Source organism: Letharia columbiana (genome assembly GCF_014066305.1).
Source record: "Letharia columbiana isolate WasteWater2 chromosome Unknown Sc0000001_s0, whole genome shotgun sequence".
In the NCBI taxonomy this organism is placed as follows: domain Eukaryota; kingdom Fungi; phylum Ascomycota; class Lecanoromycetes; order Lecanorales; family Parmeliaceae; genus Letharia; species Letharia columbiana.
The window spans coordinates 667,695-692,573 of record NW_023501037.1 but is presented as its reverse complement, the minus strand read 5'-3'; the positions used below and the strand labels follow the sequence as shown (position 1 = coordinate 692,573).

At 26.1% G+C, this 24,879-nt stretch overlaps 2 protein-coding genes across 2 annotated transcripts; one reads left to right on the top strand and one right to left on the bottom strand.

Annotated features, from left to right (window-relative positions):
• Positions 1–20,060: 20,060 nt before the first annotated feature.
• HO173_000798 (uncharacterized protein) lies at positions 20,061–22,307 on the top strand (the record flags this gene model as incomplete). Its single annotated transcript, XM_037302746.1, has 2 exons — positions 20,061–20,071; positions 20,120–22,307. 2 exons carry the CDS (start codon positions 20,061–20,063, stop codon positions 22,305–22,307), a joined length of 2,199 nt encoding a protein of 732 aa, XP_037170253.1.
• A 329-nt stretch (positions 22,308–22,636) lies between these two features.
• Positions 22,637–24,232, bottom strand: HO173_000797 (uncharacterized protein; the record flags this gene model as incomplete). Its single annotated transcript, XM_037302745.1, has 2 exons — positions 22,637–23,313; positions 23,395–24,232. The coding sequence occupies 2 exons, from the start codon at positions 24,230–24,232 to the stop codon at positions 22,637–22,639; spliced, it is 1,515 nt and encodes a 504-aa protein (XP_037170252.1).
• Positions 24,233–24,879: the final 647 nt, after the last annotated feature.

The window sequence follows — 24,879 nt, the reverse complement described above, 5'->3', positions numbered from 1 at the left end:
TTCTTTAATAAAGAGAGCTTATTAAGTTTTTAAATATTATATTTTTAGAAAATTCTAAAATTTTAGCTTCTTTAAATTATCTTAATAATATTAATAAGTTTAAAAATATCTTTAATTATTAAATCTAAAAGTAATAAAAACATCTTTAATTATTAAATCTAAAAGTAATAATTTAAGAATAAATTAAAGCTACTTAGACTATAGCGCTATATTAAAAAAAAATATATAAAATTAATTATTAATATGATTATTATTAAAATTTAGATTAATAGCTAGCTATAAATATAAAATTAAATCTATATTATATTAAAATCGCGCTATAAAAGAAAATCGCGTTTTAAAATTAAAAATAAGATTAATATTAAAAAAGCTTAGAAGACTCTAAATAAGTTTAAATCTCGAGATTTAAATATTCTTAATTTTATATTTAAAAAAATAAATAATATTACTCTTATAGATTATAATAATAACTCTTAATTTTATATTAATAAATTTATAGAGATTCTAAATAAATTCGATAACTTATTTTTAAAATCAAAATTTAATAAAAATTAAAAGATTTATCGCTTCTATTCAGGCTTAAATTTTTTATATAATTTATATTATAAATAATATAATTAAAATTATAATATTTCTAAAAATAATAATATTATAAAGTTTAATTTAAACTATATAATTATTCGATTTATTAATTTTATAATTAATTTTATTAACTTAATTAATATTAAAGTCTATATATTAATTATATTAATTAATAAATCCTTTATATATAATCTATAAAGCGTTATTACGTTAATTATTATTAATAAAGTTATCGAGTATAGAATTTAATAAGAAGCCTATACTAAGATAATAACTCTTATACTTATATTTAAATTTATAAATATTATAATTATTATAAAAAAAACTAATATAATAATATTAAATATATTATTCTATATTTTAAATTTAAGAAATTAAATAATAATAATAATAGGGGAGATCGAAATAATTATAGAGATTATAATAGTTATAATAATAAAGATAGCGATAATAATAATAATAATAATAATAATTTTTCTAGCTTAAATAATAAAGATAAAAATAAAAATATTTAAATTAATAAATTTATTACTAATCGTTAATTTAGTAATATTAAAATTATTATAGCGTATATCTAGCTAGTAATAATATATAGTTTTATAATATATATTAATTCTAATCTAGAGAATATTATATACTTTATTATTAATTCTTAATCTTTATAAAATTAAGTTTATTATTCCTTTATTAAAAAAAGTCTAAAGATTATAATTTAAACTTCTTCGATATTTATAACTATTATATTATTATATTTATAATTTATTAATAATATTTATACTTAATATATTACTTATAACTTCTTAATCTTTTAAACTTTTATTTTATTTGAATTATATTATTTAATTAATAAAGTTAATAGCTTAACTATAAATATAAATTTCGAATATATTAAATTTAAATATAAAAGTTTTAAAGATAAACGAATTTTATATATAAAAGATATCTAATATATTTTTAATAGTAATTTTAATTTAATTTCTTAAAAGTAACTCGAAGATTAAAATTATTTCTTTTAATTTATACTTAAAAATATTAGAGTAGAAGAGTATAATGTTATTTTTAGATACTAATATAATTATCTTTATATATTAAATATATAAATAAAGATCTTTATATATTTAATAGTTATTAATAAAGATATCTCTATCTATAATAAGTTTACTATATCTATATTTATATCTAAATTTAAATTCTTATTCTTATTCGCTAATATTCTAGATTCTTAAATTAATAAAGAAATCTTATATATATAATACGCTTATTATAATTACTTAGAATATTAGAATCTTAAAAAATTAATTAAAATATATATTAAAATAAATAAATTTATTTTATCTTTTAAAAATATATATAAATTATATAGTATTACCGTCCGCCTTTGTAAAGTTTAGAACAGCGTAACGGTTATGGAACGGTATTATAACGGTCTATGCTAGTTGGAAAACCGTCAGAACCGATTTACAACCGTTTACAACCGTTTACAACCGTTTTACAACCGTTTTACAACCGTCGTAAACTAAAGACCTCTTCCCTTAGAACCCACTACGGTTATAGTTTACAACCGTTCTCAACCGTTCTACAACCGTTTTATAATGGTTATAATAATATTTTTATTTTTATTTTTACTAAGTCTCGAATAGGCTAGTAGTATTATATAATATATCTTCTAATATAAAAATTTCGCTAAAATTCGAAAAAAACGAATTTTAAGTTGTTAGCGTTGATATTTAAGCTTATATATACTAAGCGAATTTTCAGCCCTATAAAGAACTTTAAAATAAAAATTTGTTTTAGTTATTATATAGATTATTTATAGTTCTATAAGAATCGTATAACCGTTCTACAACCGTTTTACAACCGTTTTACAACCGTTCGACAACTGTCACGTGACGATCACGTGACCGTTGAACAACCGATGTGAAATTATGAGTTAGAATAATTCTTCTAACGAGTATGAATTGAGTTTCATATCGGTTGTATATCGGTGATACATCGGTTGTTTATCGGTTATTAGTTATAGAACCGTTATATAACGGTAATATATCTTTAGTAATGGCCAGGACAGTATTAATATAAAAATTAAATTATATAAACGTTATATAATATTAAATCGCTAAAAAAATAATTTAATTTATAAAAATCTCTAAAAGCCTTTTTCTATTTTTTATAATAATTATAAATAAATAATAATCTTTCTAAATAATAAAATACTTCGTTTCGCTATATTTTTACTTTTGAATAAGAATAATTCTATAATTCTTACAACGTTTAAATCTTTTCTAAATTAAATCGAGTATATAAATTATATTTATATTGGATTTTATAGTAATTATAATTTTAAATATAATAATTATAATATATTATTATGAATATAATAGAAAGATAGAAACGAAGAGGTAGAAGATGGCGCTATTATAGTGCCTTGGCAGATAATACTTATTAGTAGATTTCTCTATAGAATCTCACCGTCTTATATTCAACCCATGAATTTATAATAGTAATAGCAATTGATTTCCTGCTACCATAACAATAGTAGCAATATTAGATTATTGCATAGCAAGCATTATATAACCGCTTACTACGCATCACACTTCTGATATATTAGCAGTTCTTACTATATTAAAGATTCAGTTAGGTCCTTAAATCCTTATCGCTTCCGCTACATTTCTTTCTACATCACGAGAATTCTAATTCTTTAAATCTCGCTCTTTCCGCTATCACCCTTACTACGTTATAAGAATCTCGAGAATTCTAATTCTTTAATATGAGAATCTCGATTCTTTAGAATAAGAAAGCTATCGTTAAGCTAACTTTATTACTAGTAAGAGATTTTATTAGTATTAACTATTAGATCTACGAGTTTCTCATAACGATAAACCGAGTCTATTATTACGAGATTTTCGAGTTTATTAAATACTCTATCGATTATATTATCTAGAATTATAATTATTAATCGAAGTAGATATTAGAATTATCGAGGTATTTAAGAATATCGTTAATTAAATTCTCGACTTTCTTATATAGCTAATTTATAAATTAATTTATTTTTTAAAGAATAGTTAGAGCTTTTAATAATCGAATATATAACTTTCGAAGTAAGCTTAAGCTTATTTAATACTTTAGAAATTATAATCTATCCTCTATAGATTTTATATCTTATATCTTATTAATAGATACTTCTTTAGATTTATCTAGTATAATCTTAAATTTTATTAAAGATATTAATTAAACTATTAGAGTAATCTTAATAAAGAAGATAATTTATAAAGATTTAATTAATTTAGCTATAATAGAAGATTAATTATAATAAAATATTAGTTTTTTATAGTTATAATAAATAGCGTTATAAGGATTACTACGTAGTATTTTTAGCTAGTTAGATTTATAAGAATTATCTAATAAGCTAAGATCTCTTAAAGCTATTATAATAGAGAACGTTTTTAATTATATATATTAAAATTCTAATAATCTTAATTTCTTTAATTCTAGCTATAATAATAAATCTATTAATATTAAATTATTAATCGAGTATATTAATAAGAAAATAAATTTTTAAGATATATATCTATTTATAAAATGAGCTAAGAATCTCGTTATTATTAAAAGTATTAATCTAATTCGAGAATTTTTTTAAATAAATTTATATAAAACGATATTAGAATAGTAAATAATAGAAATTTCTATTATCGAGAAATATATTATTAAGTTTAATAATAGTATTAAGAAATAAATTATTTTATTAATTATTAAATTTAAAAAATCTATTATAATAGCGATTAACGCTATATTTTATAAGCGTTATATTATATATAATATAATTTCTTATTATAAACTATATAAATATATTTAGAAGATTTTAAGATTAATTAAGAATATAGATATAATACTTAGTAAGAATTAATTTAATATTATTTATAATAATATTAATCTCGAACTTTAATATAATATTAAGAAATCTAAGGATACTATAATTATAAATTTATTTTTATAATTCTTAATAATTATAAGTATAAATAGTAGGTTTATATTAGTAAGTATAAAAGGAATTTAAATTTAAAAAGTATAGCTTTTAAATCTTTTTTTTAGATAAATTAATAATCTTATTTTTATAAAAGTAGGTTTATAGAGTAATATAATTAGTATAATAATTTATTTAATCGTAAAGATTAATTAAGCTTCGTTTAATTAAGTCTTTAATTTAATTATTAAGTAGAGTATTAATCTTTATATCGATTTAAGCTATAATCTTAATATTCTTTTAATTAGAATTTTTAAGCTTATTAGCTATAATAATTTCGCTATTTAAGCTATTTAAATAGATTAATATAATTAAATTAGTATTTAAATAAAAATTAGTTAAAAGTTTCCTTATAACGCCTTTAAATTATTAAGTTTATAAATAAATTAGATTTTTAATCTTAAGAATAATAATAGTCTTATTCTTTCTAACCCGCTTTTAATAATATAAATAGATTATTATATTTTATTAGATCTTAATATAATCTAGAAAATCGCTTTTAACTTTAATAATAGAGAGTTTATTAAATATTCGAAAATACTATAGATAAGAACTTTAATAAAAAGTATAAAAAGTCTATAGAATCTTATTAGTATTATATTATAGAAGAATAGTCTTTAAATAATATTTCTTAAAAAGCTTTAATTGTTGATTTGAAAGTTATTTATTTTATTTGATTATTTAGCTGAGATAGCCGCTTTAACGAAGGTATTCTATTTAGAAATCTATAGGAACTCGAATTCGTAAATTACTTATATTCGAGTATATATAAAATATCGCGTAAAGGTCTTTTATAAAGAGAGATTATATCGAGTAACTCTATTAAATTAACGCTAAATTAAATAAAATTAGAGATAAAAGAGTATAAATAAAAATTTAAAAAATTATCTAAATAGTAAATTTAAGTTTATTAATTTATCTTAATTATTAATATCGCTAATATCTATATTATTATTCTCTATAATATTATTTAACTTCTTAATTATCTCTATTATTTTATACTTAATTTAACTTATTATTATAAAGAAGTTAAATATTAAATAGATAAAACTCTTATAAACCTTTATTTAATTAAAAAGCTCTCTCTAAAGATTCTTAAAGATTTATATATTATACTTCTTAGTTTAATATCTCTTATAAAGATATAAAACTCGATTTATAAGAATCTACTTTCGAATTAAAGTTTAATAATAATTTTAAATAATATTTAAAGATTAGTATATAACTAAATCGCTAAAACTATATAATAAATAATATTTTTATAAAAATTAAATAATAGTTTAATAAAGAATATTCTATTATTTCTTATTAATATTCTTTAGATTAGAATTAAGTACTATAAAAGTAATTATCTTATTAATAATTCTTATCTCGAGTACTTATTAAATTAAGAATTAATCGATTTAAAATAATAAAAAACTCTTTCTATATCGCTTTTAATACTATATACTTAATTTATATATAAAATAAAAATTAATTAATACTATAAATAGAGTATAGCTATTATTATATTAATATCTAAATAAAATTAATTTTTAATCGAATTTTTTATAGAGTAATCGTTAAAGAAAATCCTCTATATACGATATTCTAAACTTATTATAAATTATAGCTTATATTCTATTTATCGAGATTCTTAATTTATAATAATATTAATAGATAAAAATAGAGCCCTTAATTCTATCGCTAAAATTAATAGTTTTTAATTTCTTACTTAAGATTATAAAATAAACTTATTAAAAGCTAATCTTTAATAAAAAGATAAGATAATTATTAATCTCTATAAAGTATTTCTATTAAAATATATTTAATTTTTATATATATAAAATTAAGAGTAATAGATATTAATTTAATAAAATAGCGTTAGAGATTAATTTATTAATAGTATAGTTAATCTAGAAAAAGTATTTACTATATACTATTTTAGCTAAAATTATTAAAATTATATATATCGAGTTCTATATATCTTTAAAGACTCTAGTACCCCCGTTTTATAGAGCTTATTAAATCTCGAAATTAAACTTTTTTATATTCTTTAAGCCGGCTTTCCTTAATAACGAATAGTAGAATATTAGCGTTACTAGTAGTTTCGTAGTAATTAAAAAAAATTTAACTTAGAGAATTTATATAGATATCTTTTTTTATCGCTATTAGATAATCTATATTAGCTTTAAAATATAATTAAATTAATTAAAGAATTAAATTATTTAAGAGTTAGTAAACGCTAGAATATATAAGAGACTTTAGATATATAACGTTAGAATATTTTTAGCTAGAATAATTTATACTAATTTAAAAAAGTTAATTACTCTATTAATTATAGCTATAATACTTTTATTAATAATAGCTTATAAATTAATTACTTCGACTTTACTCTCTTTTATTTAATAATAAATATAGAGATCGTAAATAATATCTCGAACTTTATTATTCTATATTAATTTATAATACTTCTTTTCTAACTTATCGCGTATCGCTAAAAATATATATAAAAATTATAAAGCGAATCTAAGAAGAGATATTATAAAGATAGTCTTAATTATTACTTTATTCTTAAGGAATAAATAAAATTATAATTAATTTTATATTAATCCCTTAGTCTTTTATAAGATTTTAGTTTAAAAATTATCTAACTAATAATTAATATCTATCTTAATCGATATTTCTAGATATTTATAAAGATTATTAAGAAAAATTTCTTTTATATTAATAATATAAATATAGGCGATATTTTTAAATATAGATATATATATAGAATTTATCTTATTTACCGCCTTTACGCTAATTTAATAAAAAAGATTCTTTAAAAAAGTAATAATTTAAATTAATTTTTAAGATATAGAAAAGGTTCTACTTAGCAAAAAGAGTTTATATTAAACTCTATACTTTATTTTTATTAATTTATATATATCTACTAAATCTAGATTAACTATAAAAATAATAAGAATATATTTAAAGTATTTTATTCTTTTAACTAATTTACTACTTTATTCTAAATTAAATATTAAAGAAAATAATTTATATTAATTTTAAATAGTAATTATTAGAAATATAGTTTATAAAAAATCGTTAACGCTAGAATATTTAAATTATAAATATATTATAAAGAATTTAAAATAATCTTTATAATCTAATTAGCTTACTCTCGATAATCTATTTTTAATATTATTATAATATATTTATAAGATAGACTATAAAAAGTCTAATATTATTTTATCTAGACGCGTTAAATTATAATAATATTAAAAGTTTAATTTTATAAATCGATAAGATATCTAACTCTCCTCCCTTTAATAGCTTTTATATTTTTATTATTTATTTATATATATAAACTTAATAATAGCTATAAAAACCGCTATTTAGAATAAATAATTATTAATAAATTATAATAGAGTATTTAAATATCGAATTATATTTAATATTAAAGATTTTATTATTATTCGAAATTTCGACTTAGCTCGAGTTAATAATATCTTCTTATATAAGCTCTTTAAAAAATATATTAAACTATTTATTAAAGTAATTATAATATAGAACTTTAGAAAATTAAAGCTTAACCTTATTTTTAAAGTTTTTTATTAAAAATTATCGAAGATAGTATAAATTATTAGACTTTTAGATATTAATATAAGAAAGTATTATATTCTATATATAAGTTATAAAAAGCGTAATAATAAAATTAAAGGAGGCTTAAAGAGAGATAATTAAACTCTTTTATTAAACTATAACTACGATATTTAATTTATATAAATTAATAAATCTACTTTTAGACTAATATATAAGTTAAATATTTTATTCTTCGATATTTTAATTAGCTATTAATATAGGCGATACTTTATTTTAAGTAAAATATCTTAAAGATAGAGGTAATAAGAAGATAAGAGTTATTAGATATTATTACTAAATATATTATAAATTAAATAATATAGATAAATAAGCCCTTTATTAAATTTCTATATTTCTATCTTATATTTATATTTTATTTACTATAAATTAACTAATCTAGCGAAAAAGTAAACTTAAAATATTAGATTTATAAGAATATATAAAAAGCGTACTAATACGACTTTCTAAGATATTTCTTTTTTTAAAAAGCTAGCTATTATAATATTAACGTCTTTATATAATAGCTATATAATAATTTTAATATAAATTAAAATAGAAAGTATTAGAGGGATAAACTATCTTTTTTTTAAATTCTTTTATATTATAATAATAATAATTAGATATAGCTAATTTGTAATCTAATTATATAAATAAATATAATAAGTAGCTATAAGATATCTCTAACGTATAATAAGTTATTTCTAAATTATTTCTAAGATATCTCTTTTATTCTTAGTCTCTTATACTCTCTTTATATTCGCTAATAGCGCTCTTTTATATAATAATATTTTTATATTTTATTAATAATTATTTAGCGTTTTTACACTTTTAGCTTTTATATTATTTATTATTATATCTAAATTAATATTTCTTTTAAATTAATAATTACTAAAGATAATTAATTATTATAATTTATATTTATAGTAATAAGCATTAATACGTTAATAGACTTATATATAAATATCTTTTATTCTAAATTATATAATAATAATAAGTTAATTATAACGGGGATATAGAGGATATAAATAATTTTTATAATTCTATAAATTAGATAACTTATAAGTCTAATTTATAAATATATTAAAAATATCTATATAATATTAAATAACTTATAAGTCTAATTTATAGATATATTAAAAATATTTATATAATATAATAATCTAAATAGCTAATCTTATATTATAAATAGATTAATTTTTTTTCTCTTTTCTATTATTAAAAAGTAAGTATATTTTTTTATATTATTAGCGAGAATTAAGTTAATAAATTATTTTCTATATTAGCTTTCTCTTTAATATATCGCCTATCTAATAATACTATATTTCTATTATATATTTCTTTTTATTTCTTTATTCTTAGCGCGCTTATATTTAAAGTTTAAAGAGTCTTCTAATATATAATAAGTTAATATTATAAATAGAAGAGATATACTAATTATAACGCGATTAAATTATAAATAAAATTTTATTTAATATAGATAATATAGTATAATTAAAATATATAATTTATCTACGCTTTTATTATATATACTTTAATATTATTAATTACTTAATCTAGTAGATATAAGAAGTATATAAATATTATTAAATATATATCGCTTTTTAATCTTAGTATATTACTCTATAAATATTTTACTAATAAAAGATTACTAATTAACTTATAATAGTTAAAGATTAAATAAATATTATAAGATAGATAAGAGAATAAAATAGATAAGATTAGAGGGATGTAAAGAGGGTAACTACTTTTATTTATATAATATATTTTATAAATAATAGTAATTATTAATATATAAGATACGTATATAAATTAGTATTAATTAGATCTAGTTTATTATATAAAATAAAAGTAGTACTTAATTAAAATAATTCGATATCTATAGAGATAGAATTAAAAGATCTTTAATAGATCTTTAATAGATATTTAATAGATTTCTAATAGATCTTTAATAAATCTTTAATAGATTTTTAAGTAATATATAATAGGTCGATAACTATTAATCGGATATAGAGTTATATAAATTATAAAGTCAAATAAAACGAAGAGTTATTCGAGACGAATTATTTATCTTAATAGAAGGTTTATAAAAATAACTAATTCGACTCTCTAATCGTAGAGATATATATTATCTAAAACGGTCTATTAACTAGTCGAGGAAATGTTTATTATAATTGAATAGTGGAGATAATCAATATTAAAAACTAGTTATCTACGCTATATACACTATCTATAGATATATCGTCTTTCGTACTATCGGCCCCTATAAGGTATAAACTACGATTATAATAAAATAATAATAGAGAAAATTAAAGACGAAGTAAGTAAGAGTTATTAATAATCTTATAAAATATATAGTATTTATAGAATAATATAAATAAAGATAAATTAATAAGATAAAGTTAACTTAAATAGAATATATTATCGTAAATTTATAACTCGCGAGAATTTATAATTTCTTAAAAACTTTTAATAGATTTTAAGTTTTTTATATATATCTAATAATCTTATAATTTTAATATAGTAATTTATAAAATATAACTCTATAAAGTTATAATTCTAATATAATATTAATAATACTACGATAGTTAAATTTAATAGATATTACTACGATAGAAGTATAGAATTTAATCTCTCTAAAGTATAATTTTAATATAGCGTTAATAATATTACAATTTTAAGATTTAATAGATACTATTATAATAGAAATATAAGATCTAATTTTTTAAATATATAATATTATTATAATTTCTATAACGTTATAATTTTATAATTTCCGTCTTATATCTTAAGTATAATTAGATTATATTAGAGACTTAATAATATATATAATAACTCTATATTATAGTATAAAGAGAATACTATTTATATAGGATTATTATAAGTATAAGCTTTATAGTAAGATAGAAAGATTAAAAGGCCTTAATACGCTAAGCTTAATTAGGCTATAATACAAATAAGTAAAATCGTAAGATTATTAAAACCGTGACATTACCTCTCTCTTTAATTTAAAGCTCCGACGACGACTATTATATAGCAGATATCGATCTTATAAAAAGTATACCTAGGCGTATATAAAGTAATATTCTTAAATATATTAACTTAATATTTTATTATAGTATTAAGGTTTTTTTATAAGTTAATATAGCTATTATAGATTAATAGCGCTAATAATAAAGACTATTCTAAAAGTCTTTTAAATAATAAATGAGAATTAACGGCCTCGGGGTAATAATAGTAAAAGTCTACTATTAGATTCGAATATTCTACTATATCCGTAAATAATTACTAGAATAGATTTTCCTCGATCTCGAGGCCTCTATATCTAATTTTATATATAAGATATCCCCTCTTACTAGTTAAGGGATTATTCTTTTATTTATCTAACTTAGATTAAACTATTTCTTTAATATTATAGATTTTATCTTTCTCGTTAATATTAATAGGCGGTAGTGGAGACTTAATCTATTCTAATAGTGGGTTATTATTATCGAGATATAATAATTATAAATAAAAGATAGAGTAAATATTATTTATAAAAATTAAGAGTTCTAACTTATAAGCGAAATTATTTAAAGCTTTAATAATTTTAAATAATTCGAAATTTTTATAATTTAGTAATTTACTAAGGCGTATAATTTTAATATTTCTTCTATTAAGTATAATTATATCTTCGACTCTAAATTCTAATACTAAAAGCCGATAATAGTTAGCTTATTCTTTCTATAAAGCTTATAATTATTTAAGCTAACTTCTTAAATAATTTCTTATAATATTTATCTTCTCGATAAATCTATTAATTAATTTAATATTTCTCTTTACTTTTTAATTAGCGAATTAATTTTAAAAAGTTAAGAATTCTATTCTCGAGCGAGGAATATATTCTTTAATAAGAAGGAATAATAATACGCTTAATAAGGTATTCTTATCGAAATTAATTTTAAACTCTATTATTAATAATAGATTTACTTAATTATCTTAATTATAATTAATATAAATTTTAAGATATTACTTTAGAATAGCGTTAGCGTTCTTTATTTATTTATTAATTTTAAGATAAAACGTAGTAAAGAGCTTAAGTTTAATTTTAATTCTTTTATATAGTCTTCTCTAGAAATATATTATAAATTAAATATCTCGATGGGTGAGGTAAATAGGATAGTAAGGATAAATATTCTTTCTCTCGCTATATGAATTCGATAAAGGATCTAAACTACTATCTCTACTTTTAGAAAGTTTAAAAAAACCGAATTTCTTCTTTTTATTAAGTTTATGTTATAACTATTATAATATATTAATAAAGATATTTATATCTGAGATAAATAGGTAATAATATAATAAAGTTAATAGAAATATCTTATATAGTATTATGCAGGCCTCGATCGGAGACGATTTGCCGAGGTGTAGTGGTAGTAGTCGAAAACATCGGATCGCATGCTGGTCTTGACTGTGCCATCCATGCGGATACCCACATTGTTCTGTAGAGATCCTGGAGATATAACTATATCTTACCTGCGTACCAGCAAGATTCTCCGAGTTCCTTTTCTTACCTAGTCTTCTTGCTATAGTCCTTCTTGCTATAGTCCTTCGATAGAATTAAAGAAAATCCAACGTATGCATATGTTATCCTTCAACACCTGTTGGCAGCCTGGCTGGGAGCTTCACTATAGATTTACCCTATGTCTCCCATGCTCTTGTCATTAAAAATCTATCCTCCGTTTTATTCCATCTCCTTTGCCTTAACTCGTAGTTATCTTGCTTCGTAGTGCTATCCATTACATCTATCCGCCTTGTAAGCTTACCGCTTCGACTGCCAATCCCATGTACCCGCTTCGACTGCTAGTACCCCGTAGGCCTACCCGTCCTAAGCTACCAGTTCTATATACCCGTCCTAAGCTATCATAGCGAGTACTCAGCAGCTAATAACCTAACTAATATAAACCACTTCCGTAAACTCATGCACTCGTCGATTTGTAGGGTCTGGTAGGGAGGTAGGAGGCTGGGAAGAATCGAATGTGTTGAATGCCATTTAATAGCAGGCTCACTATATATGTTGTCGACGTGCTCAGTGAAGAGATTGTACGTTTGCTGCCATTGTAGCAGGCTTATTGTGTATATTGTCGATATGCTTAGTAAAGAGGTCGAATCGTAATCGTATTACCGGGTTTGTTCCCGTCGTCATTATAGCAGGCTCACTATGGTGTAAGGGGGTATTATTTTCCGTCAGTTTCTTTCTGATTCGCCTGCAGTACGAATGATCTAGTACTTATTTATCCCTCGTCACTGTCACGAGGCCGTTCCGCTGTTTTATTAGGCTCTTTGGAATTAAGTTACCTATATGGTGGGCTTACTTAGGGATACGATACCTTAAGTTCGTATCTTGATATCTTAACTTGATATCTTGATATCTCAACTTAGTATCTTGATAAAGCCTTTGCCAGCGCGTTTATTTATTAATCATTCGTCTGCTAATCCGAATAGGCGTGAGTGTGCGTTGATTGGCCCGTATGTGTTTCTCTTCGCCGGGTGTACGAAGGAGCCTTATTATAATGTCAGGACCAGCATAGGTGTGATACCAGTATGGGTGAGGTAGATAGGATAATAAGGCTACCGAACTATGTATGTGGGAAGGAGGCATGATATGGTAGGGGATGCCTCCGCCAAGGCCCGCTAGCCATAGGGCTGAGTGGTGTGTCAAGGGTACGCTCGTAACAGTTTTCTCTAGAAATATATTATAAATTAGATATCTCGATTGAAAATAATAGTGAATAAATATTCTTTCTCTCGCTATATGAATTCGATAAAGATCTAAACTACTATCTCTACTTTTAGAAAGTTTAAAAAAACCGAATTTCTTCTTTTTATTAAGTTTATTTATAACTATTATAATATATTAATAAAGGTATTTATATCTAAGATAAATAGATAATAATATAATAAAGTTAATAGAAATATCTTATTAATATTATTTAAGAATAGAAAGAGATTTAAGTAAATCTTACTTATTCTCTTTATAAGTCTTAGATCTTTTATAGATATAATAGCTCTTAATATAGCGGGTAATAAAATCCGTTATTCTTAATTAATAGTAAAGTCTATTTACTTTATTATAGATTAATAATCTATTAACGTAATCTTTAAATAAAGAGTTATAAATATCTCTAATAATTTTAATTCGTAATTCGAAAATATTCGATATATATAATCTATTATTAATATATAATAACTTATCGTAAAGATAATAATTACTTAATTTTAGCTTAAGATTATTTTTAATTATTTTAAATAATAGCTTTCTCTATCTAGATATCTTTAATTATATAATTTTTTAAATAATATTATTATAATTATAAGCGTTTTTTATTTAATATAATAACTTAGAAGTATTAGTAGTAAAGACTTCTCTCGATTCTTCTAAGGACTCCTCTTAAGAAGTCTTTATCGAGGCCTCTAATAATAATTCTTTATTAGACTTCTTATTATTAATATTATCTTATTTATTAAATTTATATAATATTATAATTAGAGAGATAATACTTTCTTTTATATTATCTAGAAGTATAATAACTAGATATATAATATTCTTAATATCTTCGTTAAGATTATTATCTTTAAGAATTATACGATATTAATAATAGATATAATCGTTATCCTTATTTTTAAATAAATCTTCTACTTATTAAATAAGATTATTAGATTTAATACTTTATTTCTCTAAGCGATAGATAATACGAAAGTTAAATTTAAATAGAAACTCTATTTATCTTATTTAGCGGAAGTTAAGTTATTTAAATAATATAAAGTATTATAAGTTTTTATAATCTAAAATAACTTTAATAGAATTCTCGATAAGAGTATTAATTAACTTAGAATATTATTTCTTAAAAGCCTATATTATAACTATAAATTCCTTATTATAAATATTATAATTACACTCTATAGAAGATATCTTCTTAAAAAGAAATATTATAGATTTAAGTATTTTATCTTTATCTTCTTATAATAGAATAATAATAACTATAAAATTAAACGCGTTTATTTCTAATTAAGTCTTTTTATTTAAATTAAAATATATAAGTATAGAGATAGTAGTAAAAGCTTTCTTAAATATTTCGAAAGCGAGTTATTTAAGATATTCTTAAGCTTATAAATAGATAAAGTCTTTCTTCTATTAAGTATAAATAAAATTTATTAGAGATATAGTAATTTTAGAGTACCTCGTAATAAACTTTTAATAGAAATTAACGAATTTTAGAAATACTTATATATTTTTAATATATCTAAATTTCTTTTATTAAGTAATAGCCTTAATTTTCTTTATATTTATTTCTACTTCTTTCGTAATAATAATTAATTTTAGATATTTAACTCTAATAATATAAAAGTCGTATTTATTAATATTAAGATAGAGATTAACTTATCGAAGTTTTTTTAATATCTTTTCTATATACTAAATATATTTATTTTTAATATTATTATAGATAAGAATATCGTCTAAATAGATAATATAGAATATATTTAAATATTCGCGTAAGGTATTATTAATAAATATTTAAAAAGTAATAGAGATATTATATAACTCAAAAGATATTATTATATATTTAAATAGACGATATTAAATAAGAAATACGATTTTTTCTTTATAACTTTTTTTTACTCTAATTTCGTTAAAAGCGGTTATAATATCAAATTTACTATATATTCTCGTCGTATATAATTTAGCGAGAGTCTTTTTAATTAATAAGAGAGTATTTCGATTAAAGATAATAAGTATATTAAAGACTTTATAGTTTATATATAATCTAAATTTCTTATCGAGTTTTTTTATAATTAGAATAAGTACTACGTAGAGAGAAGTACTCGATCTAATATAGCCTTTTTCTAATATTTTATCGATATATTTCTTTATAACTAATATCTAGTCTCTAAAGAGCTTATAAACCCTTTTCGATAGTAGAATAACTTCTTTCTTAAGATCTATTTCGTAATTAATAAAGCGATAAGAGGAAAGTTTATTAGCTTTAATAGGATTTTAAATATCTAGTTATTCGTAATATACTATAAGAACTTATTTTTATAGCTATTTCGTAGTTAATAATTTCTTTTTTAATTTATAAAAGAATTTCTCGTAATCTTTCGCTATAATAGCGGCGACGTTAATAATAAACTTTACTTCTTTATTAATAAAATTAGAAAGTTATTCGAAGTTTTAAGACTATATAATAATAATTTAATTCTCTAATTTTTTAATTATCTTAATAAAGATATAAGCGAAGATCTTTATTATATTCTTTTCTTTAAATATAATCTTTACTATATAATTTAAATTCTTTTTTAAAAACTTATTATTACTCTAAATAATAACGAGTTTATTATATAATAAATAGTTAAATATATAATAATCTAAATTAAATATAATAATTTTAGATTTAAAGAATATATAAGAGTTATATTATTCTAATTATAGTATATCTAGAATAATATTAAATCGTTCTAATAAGATAATTAAGTATTAAAATTCTTCTATATAATCTTTTAAGGCGAGTTTTATTAAAGTTATATATATAATATCGAGTATAAAGATAGATTTATTATTAATTAATTATAATTTATAAAATTATATTAGTATTATCTTAAATAGTTTATTTACTTTAATAAAAGATATATTTATAAAACTTAATATTAAAACTTTAGTATTTAAGAGATAATTAATCTTAACTTATTCTATTAATATAATAATTTTTCTATAAAAGTCTAATTAGCGTCTATTTTATAAAGAGGTTTCGATAATAATAGTATACGCGAATAGAGAGACGAAAGCGAGTATTCTTTCTATTTCTAACTCTTTAATCTTTATATATAAGGCTTTTAAATCCTTAATAACAACTTAACTAGAGATATTTAGTTTTTTAATTCTTATAATAATTTAATAGAGATATTCTTCTTAACGCCGACGGCTTTTAGAATTATATTAACTTATTCTTTTATTAATAAGTTTATATTCTTATATAAAGTACTATTATCGCTAAAATAATATTTAATCTTTAAATACTTAAAATATCTATCTTCTTTTCGAATTCTATTTACTAATAATTTAAAATACTTATATTCTTATATATAAGAATTTTCGATAGTAATATTATTATTTCTTTTAGTAAATAAAGTATTACGCTAATTATTCGAGAAAGTAAAGTTTTTATAATTATTATTAGTTTTATTAATTTCTTTCTTACTCTTTAAATCTAATATATTATTAATAACTCGTAAGTTTATATTTATTACTTATAGAAAAATAACTAATTCTCGAAAAGTATTAAAAGGTTATTCTAAAATTCGATATCTTAGACGTATAGAGATTAATCGTTTTAGATTAAATATCTTATAAATTTTAGTAAATTTTAAGGAAGTAATAGCTATAGAGAATCGTGCGTAGAAGTTCTTAAACGATTTCTTCTTATCTATTACTCTTATATTAAATTTAGAATTAAATATCTTAGTATTCGATTTAGTAATCTTATTATATATTTCGAATATATTATTTAATTTATTAATTATTTCTTAGACGATTTAATATAAATCTAAGATATCTTCGTTTATTCTTATTTTAATAACGTTATATATAATAGACTTATAATAATCTTATATATAATCGATTTTCTTAAGTTTAATAAGAAAGATTATAGCGCTTTATCTAAACTTCGCTTTAAGATATTAATATTAGCTATTCTATTTATCTCGATTATTAATATTATAGAAATTCGAGACGTCGAGGTATTATTTATTTAATTCTATATTCTCTATATAATTTATAATAGAGGTATAATATAAATTTCGATAAATACTATTAATAGAAATACTTAGCTAATAAGATATAACCTCTATATTCTTTTTATCGAAGTTTTTTAAAATAGCTAATATAAGAGATTATTACTTCTTTAGCTATTACTCTTTATATCTTAAGTCTTACTTAAGTTTTTTATTTTCTTTAATAAGTTCTATAGTATTAATACGATATCTATCACGTAAATCTTAAAATTTATTATTAGTTTCTCGCTTATAAAATAATTAATTATTATTATTACTTAGTTAGATATTAATTATTAATATCTTTATCTTAATTTAAGTAATATTATAATCGAGTTCTTTATTTTATTATTAAAGCACCTTAATATTATAATTAGTAATTCGAAAGCTTTCTATTAATATCTTTAATTTATTATATTAAGTATTAAAAGTTTCGATAGCGCTTTTTATAAAATTCTATAAGTTAATAATAAAGATAAAGATTATAATTAACTCTTTTTTAATAATATTTATAAGTTATACTTTAATATAACTTAAATTAAATTTAATAATATATCTTTTAAAGATAAAATGCTTTCTCTTATATTATATGAATAATCTAGCTTTACTAATATTTAAAATCTTTTTATTAAAGTTCTCGAGTTCTTCTAAACGATAATATATCTATAACTTACTTATAATAATTTAACTTTAAATATTATCTAAATTTAAAGTTAAGAAGTATATAGCTAATATTAAATTAGTAAGAATATAAAAGAGATTTAGTCTAGAGTCTATTCCTTTTAATATATTAAAGATATTTATTTTCTTTAAATTCTTATTTAATCTAATTAAATTAGTCTTTATATAAGTAAAAGATTTTTTTTTAAATAATCTTTTAAGTAGTAAGCTTCTTTAGCTATAACTACTAACTTCTTAATAATATATTTAGTATAATTAATAAATAAATCGCTATTACTTTAGAAGAAAGATAGATAGTATTATATTAGAGACTTAATAGTATATATAATAACTCTATATTATAGTATAAAGAGAATACTATTCTATATAGAATTATTATAAATATAAGCCTTTATAGTAAGATAGAAAGGTTAAAAGATCTTAATACGCTAAGTTTAATTAGATTATAATACAAGTAAGTAAGATCGTAAGATTATTAAAATCGTAATAGACTAAGACTAATACGTTTTAAAGTTTATAATTATTTATAATATAATTTATTTTAAAATCTTTATTATTTAAAGGCGGAGGTGGCTACTTAGTACGTCTTAAAAAATTTATCGTATATATATCGTATATATATCGTAAAATTCTACCGGGGCAACTCGCTAAGGTAGGGAATGCCTCCGCCAAGGCACTAGGCCATAGGGCTGAGTGGTGTGTCAAGGGTACGCTCGTAACAAAGCAAACAAAGCGCCAATGGAAGATTCAAACCGAATCTATGAGTTCTTCATTAAAATCAAGGTAAGAAAGCATGAACCTGCATTGGAAGACGGGAGAAAGTGAGTCAAGGAAAAGGAAAAGAAAAAGGAAAGGAAAAAGGGGAGGGGAACAAAAACGCGGGCTCAGCCGGGATTTGAACTATGTTCGATTAGAAACAATGTCAATGAGTACAGATCGAATGTTAAATAATTACCCCGGGACCTGCCACATATCAAACATCTATGACATTTTGGATACATCCCGAAGCGGCAATCATACGACCTGGAATTCGGTATTATGTCAATCGAAAAGGTACTAAGAGAGATTCTGTCGCAAAGCTGCGGGGAACCAACGGACTAAATGAAGGTGTGGGTTACTCACTAGACCACTGAGCCGTGAAAAAAAATTATACTATTGTCAGATATGAAAGCACAATTATTGGTTGTCTTCCCCAGGTTGAAGATTGAGCTACCGCTGGCTGCTACAACACACAATAAATATTCGAAGAAGCGCATTCAGCAGGGAAACCTGGTAGCGAAGTTGTAGGTTACATTTATCTCTCCAACTTTGTCGTAGAAAATCTTCTTTCAACTCTCACCCCTGGCAAGATATCAGTCTGTGTTGCTTCCGAATGCTTGATGGGTATACCCTCCCCACACATATCTCGTTCTACGGCTTATAATTTTACAGCTCCAGACTTTTTGATCGAGATCTTGGTACCGAAGATGGAACACTTTTTTTTTTACAATCTTGTACCAAGGATTATCTTGTCAAGCTCACCATTGCTGATAAGTCGGGGCTGCAACATGCTACCGTACCTAATTTCGATAGGAGCAGTCTTGGCACTCTGACCAGGCTACTTGAAGTAAGACGAGCGGGCTGTTACCGCCAGCCAGTATCTGACTTTGCAGAAACATCATTCAGGGAATCGCCTGCAAACCATACATGGATAGCCAACTGCCCCGCATTCAGATTGACGAACCCCCTCGCGATCATTGCTTCTCCGACTTCATTCAAAGAGCACATGACCAGTCGCGTCGCTCTACCGGCGCGCGAGAATGGTCAGAAGAAGGCAACAGAGGATGACGACGAGCAGCGCCTTGCAGGGTTGAACGGTTCATTGACCGTTCTTGCAACCATCTTTCCCCGAATCCACCCTGAGGTTTTCCGCGAGATGCTACAGACTTTCGATGGAGAAAGCGGTTTGCATGTTGTAGCTGAACAGCTCCTGAAGCATCAAGACGAATGGGTGAAAGGTCGATGGCGGAAAGCTGTTAAAGAAACGGCAAAATCAAAGGACGATCAGCTGCCAGTGACCGCCGAGGACCGTTTCAGACGAGCGAGCTACAAGTGGGCCGTACGGACTACATTATATGAAGAGTTCAAGGCTCTTAGTAGGAGTAAAATCGAAGGAGTGTTGGCGGAAGAGAACTTCTGCTACACTCGTGCCAGACTTACCCTTCAAGATGTCGCATCCAAAAGCTGGCGAAACAGCTTCAACGTATTTTTGTCTAAGTGGCTGAAGTCATCCAAGTCTACAAACGAAGGTCACCACATGATGATTTGGCTAAAGGACCAAGAGGGTGGTGGATCGAGGTCCGTACCGGTCCTGAAAGAGACAGGAGACGCGGAGCTAGACGCGGAGCTTAATCAAAGCGTTCTACTCCCATTCTTGCAAAAGGCAAAGAGCGAGCGGGAAGAAAAAGACTGGGAGATTGCAATGACTCTGAATGAGGCAGAGGCCATGGATGCCGACGCTATGTATGAGTGTCAATGTTGCTTCTCGGACATAACTTTTGAGCAATTGGCGACTTGTACTACGAGTGCGCATGTCATCTGTTTCCGGTGCATCAAGAACGCTATCAGTGAAGCGCTCTTTGGCCAAAGCTGGGGACGCAACATTGATAATACGCGTGGTCAGCTTAACTGTCTAGCCCTAATGTCAGACGAGAGCTGCGATGGTTGCATCTCGCACAGCGCTACTCGTCGAGCAATCCTACAGTCAAAAGGTGGTAAGGAGGCTTTGAGTATGCTCGAAACACGCCTGGCTAAAGAAAGCCTCTCGAAAGCTCGTCTCGCTCTTGTCCACTGTCCTTTCTGCGCTTACGCGGAGGTCGATGAACTCTATTTCCCTCCATCCACTGTTCGATACAGGCTCAACACCGTCCATCTCGAAGCAACTGTATTCCTCATTCTTCTGATGCTCGTCTTCCTTCCTTTACTACCCCTTTACACACTTGTATCTCGTCTTTCGCTGTTTCGGGAGCTGCCGACTATCACAAGCATGTTCTCAACATCGCTGGGTCGCCTTTCTCGGTCTCTTCACCTCTCTGCGCGCTTTCAATGTCGATCTCCTCTCTGCGCGCTTCCCTCCTGTCTGACCTGCTTCAAGATATGGCACGATCCGCATGTCTGTCACGAGTCGGCGGCGCTCTCGCTCCGCACAACGATCGAGGCGGCTCGTACTGCGGCTCTGAAAAGGACATGCCCACACTGCGGGCTTGGCTTCATTAAAGACAGCGGCTGCAATAAGTTGACGTGCGTTTGTGGCTATGCAATGTGCTACATATGCCGCCAAGGATTGGGACATGGGCACGGCGATGAGGGGTACAGACATTTCTGCCAGCATTTCAGACCCGCAGGAGGTGTTTGCAGAGAATGTGATAAGTGCGATCTCTACATAAACGAGGACGACGACAAATTGGTAAAAAGGGCAGGTGCGTTAGCCGAGAAAGAGTGGAGGGAAAAGGAGGGCATGACGGGAGTCGTAGGTATCGGAGGTGGTCAGGAGGATGCACGGAGAGCGATATGGCTAGACACAGATTGGACAATGCAAAAGCTCATAGACTGGTGGGTCAAAAAGGTGATTGACTGCTGAGGGATGCAGTAGAGGTCCATGATGAGTCGGACGGCCGGCGACCCATCCTTTGCAGGTGCAAGGGGATCTGGTCGAAACGATATCACTTGGGACAGAAAGATACTATGTGTATGACTTTGTGCTTTGGTGAACACCGCCAGAGCAATAGGCGATCAGAGATTCCTCTCATTGCTAAGGCTATCAGAGCAACGAAAAGCGTATTGGGGCATATTGCACATATGCCGAAAAGAAAATTCGCCGATTCTGAGCCTCGAAACCAAGAGAACATCCATCGAATGTCAAAGCAATTGAATGCAGTGGGTGCACAACTCGCGTGCTACCGCTGCAATTCACAAAGCTGCACCCCTCACAACTTCCTCCCCACCTCGCTTCAATCTGTCTAGATCTTTATCCACAACCGTAGTCTTGCCTCTTACGCACGCTTCTCGCTTCGCAACTTCTTCCTCAAAGTCCTTCGCCGCTCGTCGTCTCTGCTGCCTGGCGTCTGTGAACTTTGACATGACATCACCGAATCTTTGAATTATAAGATTCGCACATTCCTCGTACTGCTCAATCGACAGGGACGAGAAAAATGCTCTCCGATGGACGAGTTTGGTGTCATCATCTTTCAATTTTTCCAAGATGTAATCCACCTTCGCGGCTAGAGTACCATTTGAGAGTTCTTGCGGAATGGACACCCGAGCTGTATCGGAAGCGAGATTGAAAGGTTCATTGGTCAGCTGGTTGAAGGTCATGCTCGATATTTGGTCCGGGCTATAATCAAGGTCTCTGGCGCGTTTCCGTGTCTGTGGGCCATCAATCGATGCCGTAGGTTCCATGTCTTGTCCCCTGTTGACGTTCGGGTCCCAGTCGACAGCAGAGTCGTCGTCGCTAAGGTCGCTAGATCCGGTTTGCACTGATAAGGGTCTTTCTTCAGTGGCCTGTGGCTGTACACTTGTAGCCACAGTGTCTTGGCCCAATCTAAGTCGAGCCCGCGACATAGGCTGCAGAGCCTGACGGGAGGTAACTGATGGCTGTTAGCCTGGTTCATAATGATCTGACGCTCTACGGTGCTGAGCTGAGATCGAAGGCTGCTCTAAAGACGTACCTTGGACTTTCTGGACCGGCACCGCTGAAGTCTGTTTCATGGCCCTCTCACGAGCTTGGCGATTCGCACGTTGGAGGTTCACACCGGGATCTGCAGCGCCACCATTTACGCTATCCCCCCTGGACGTGAACGGGTTCGCTGGCTTTTGATGGCGCTGAACAATCTCCTTTAACGCTAATTCACTATGTACCACCGGAGTAGCCACGACTGGTTGGAAAGCTACTTCAGTCGTGTGAGATGACTCTCCCTGAAGGTACTGGTAAAACCCTGAACTATTAAGGTCTTGCAAGATTCCATCACGCACCGACTCCTCCTTTTCTGATTCTTCGTCCTCCTCTTCGTCTGCACTCTCTCCGACATTCGCTTCACCGTCCTCCCCGGAGCCCTCGGCGTCCAGTCGCCTGGACCCCTGGACTTGATGTGGTTGCTCCTGCCCACGTCGAAAAGATACTTGAGCCCCGGAAAGATATTCATTGGGTACGTCTGTACCATACCGACTAGAAATCTGGTCGCGATCATCTCCTCCACCTTGGTGGCCTCGACTGCTGCCCCCAACTTTCATGGTCGCCGTGTCGTCGAAACCTTCGGCGTCGGTATCGAAACCATCCTGGACAGCAGACGCCTCGGCAGCTTGCTGCCTGGACAGAATAGTGATGGAACCTGCCACAGGAGGATTGGCCGGCAGATTAGGGTTCGGCCTCTGGAATGGTGGCTTTTGTTTAATATTTTCTAGCTTTGTTGTTGGGACCGGAACTCGGTGCTGTGCCCCCAATAATTGGCGACTTGGATTTGGCTGACCTTGCTGGCGCTGAGCAACAAAGCTCTGTACTCCCGGCATACTGACGATGAGGAGACTGGCTACACAGCGGTGTTCGAGGGCGAAATCCGGAGTCAAGGAAAGCCGAAGAATTGCGGGCAGGGAAAACCTTCGAAGATCTTCGAAGTTTATGGAACAAGGAGAAAGCTGAAAGACAGCACAGTTGAAGTGATGTTACCTAACCATTTGGTTCCTTCGAAGTCGAAAGTCGAGAAGGAGGAAACTGTGTGGGGTGTATTTGCCAAGAAGCCTTGAATCTGTGGGGAGATGGACTCTTGCTTACTGTTGTATGGAGTTGTGGTAGCAGAATGACGCTTGTGAATGTCTGTACTCTGCTACTTGTCAACAAAGAGAAGAGGCACCGTCATACTTGTGTTGAAATGAAGGTTGAGGGAGAAGAGAAAGAGATGTGGTCAATGAATACCAAAAGAGGATATACGGCTGATGTAATTACACTAGCGTCTGAATCTAGCAAAGAACCTACTTTAGCTGTACGAAAAGTTTTGAACGCCAAGATCTCGGATAGAAAGGCTGCCTGGACGATGCCTTGTTGCCCCTACCTATTAGGCCCAATAGAACTCCCCAAAGTTAAAGGGTCCCACACTGAGGTACTGAGTCGCCTTCCGAAATTAGGGTTAGGGCTGCTACTAGCGCTGTTCAGGACTTTG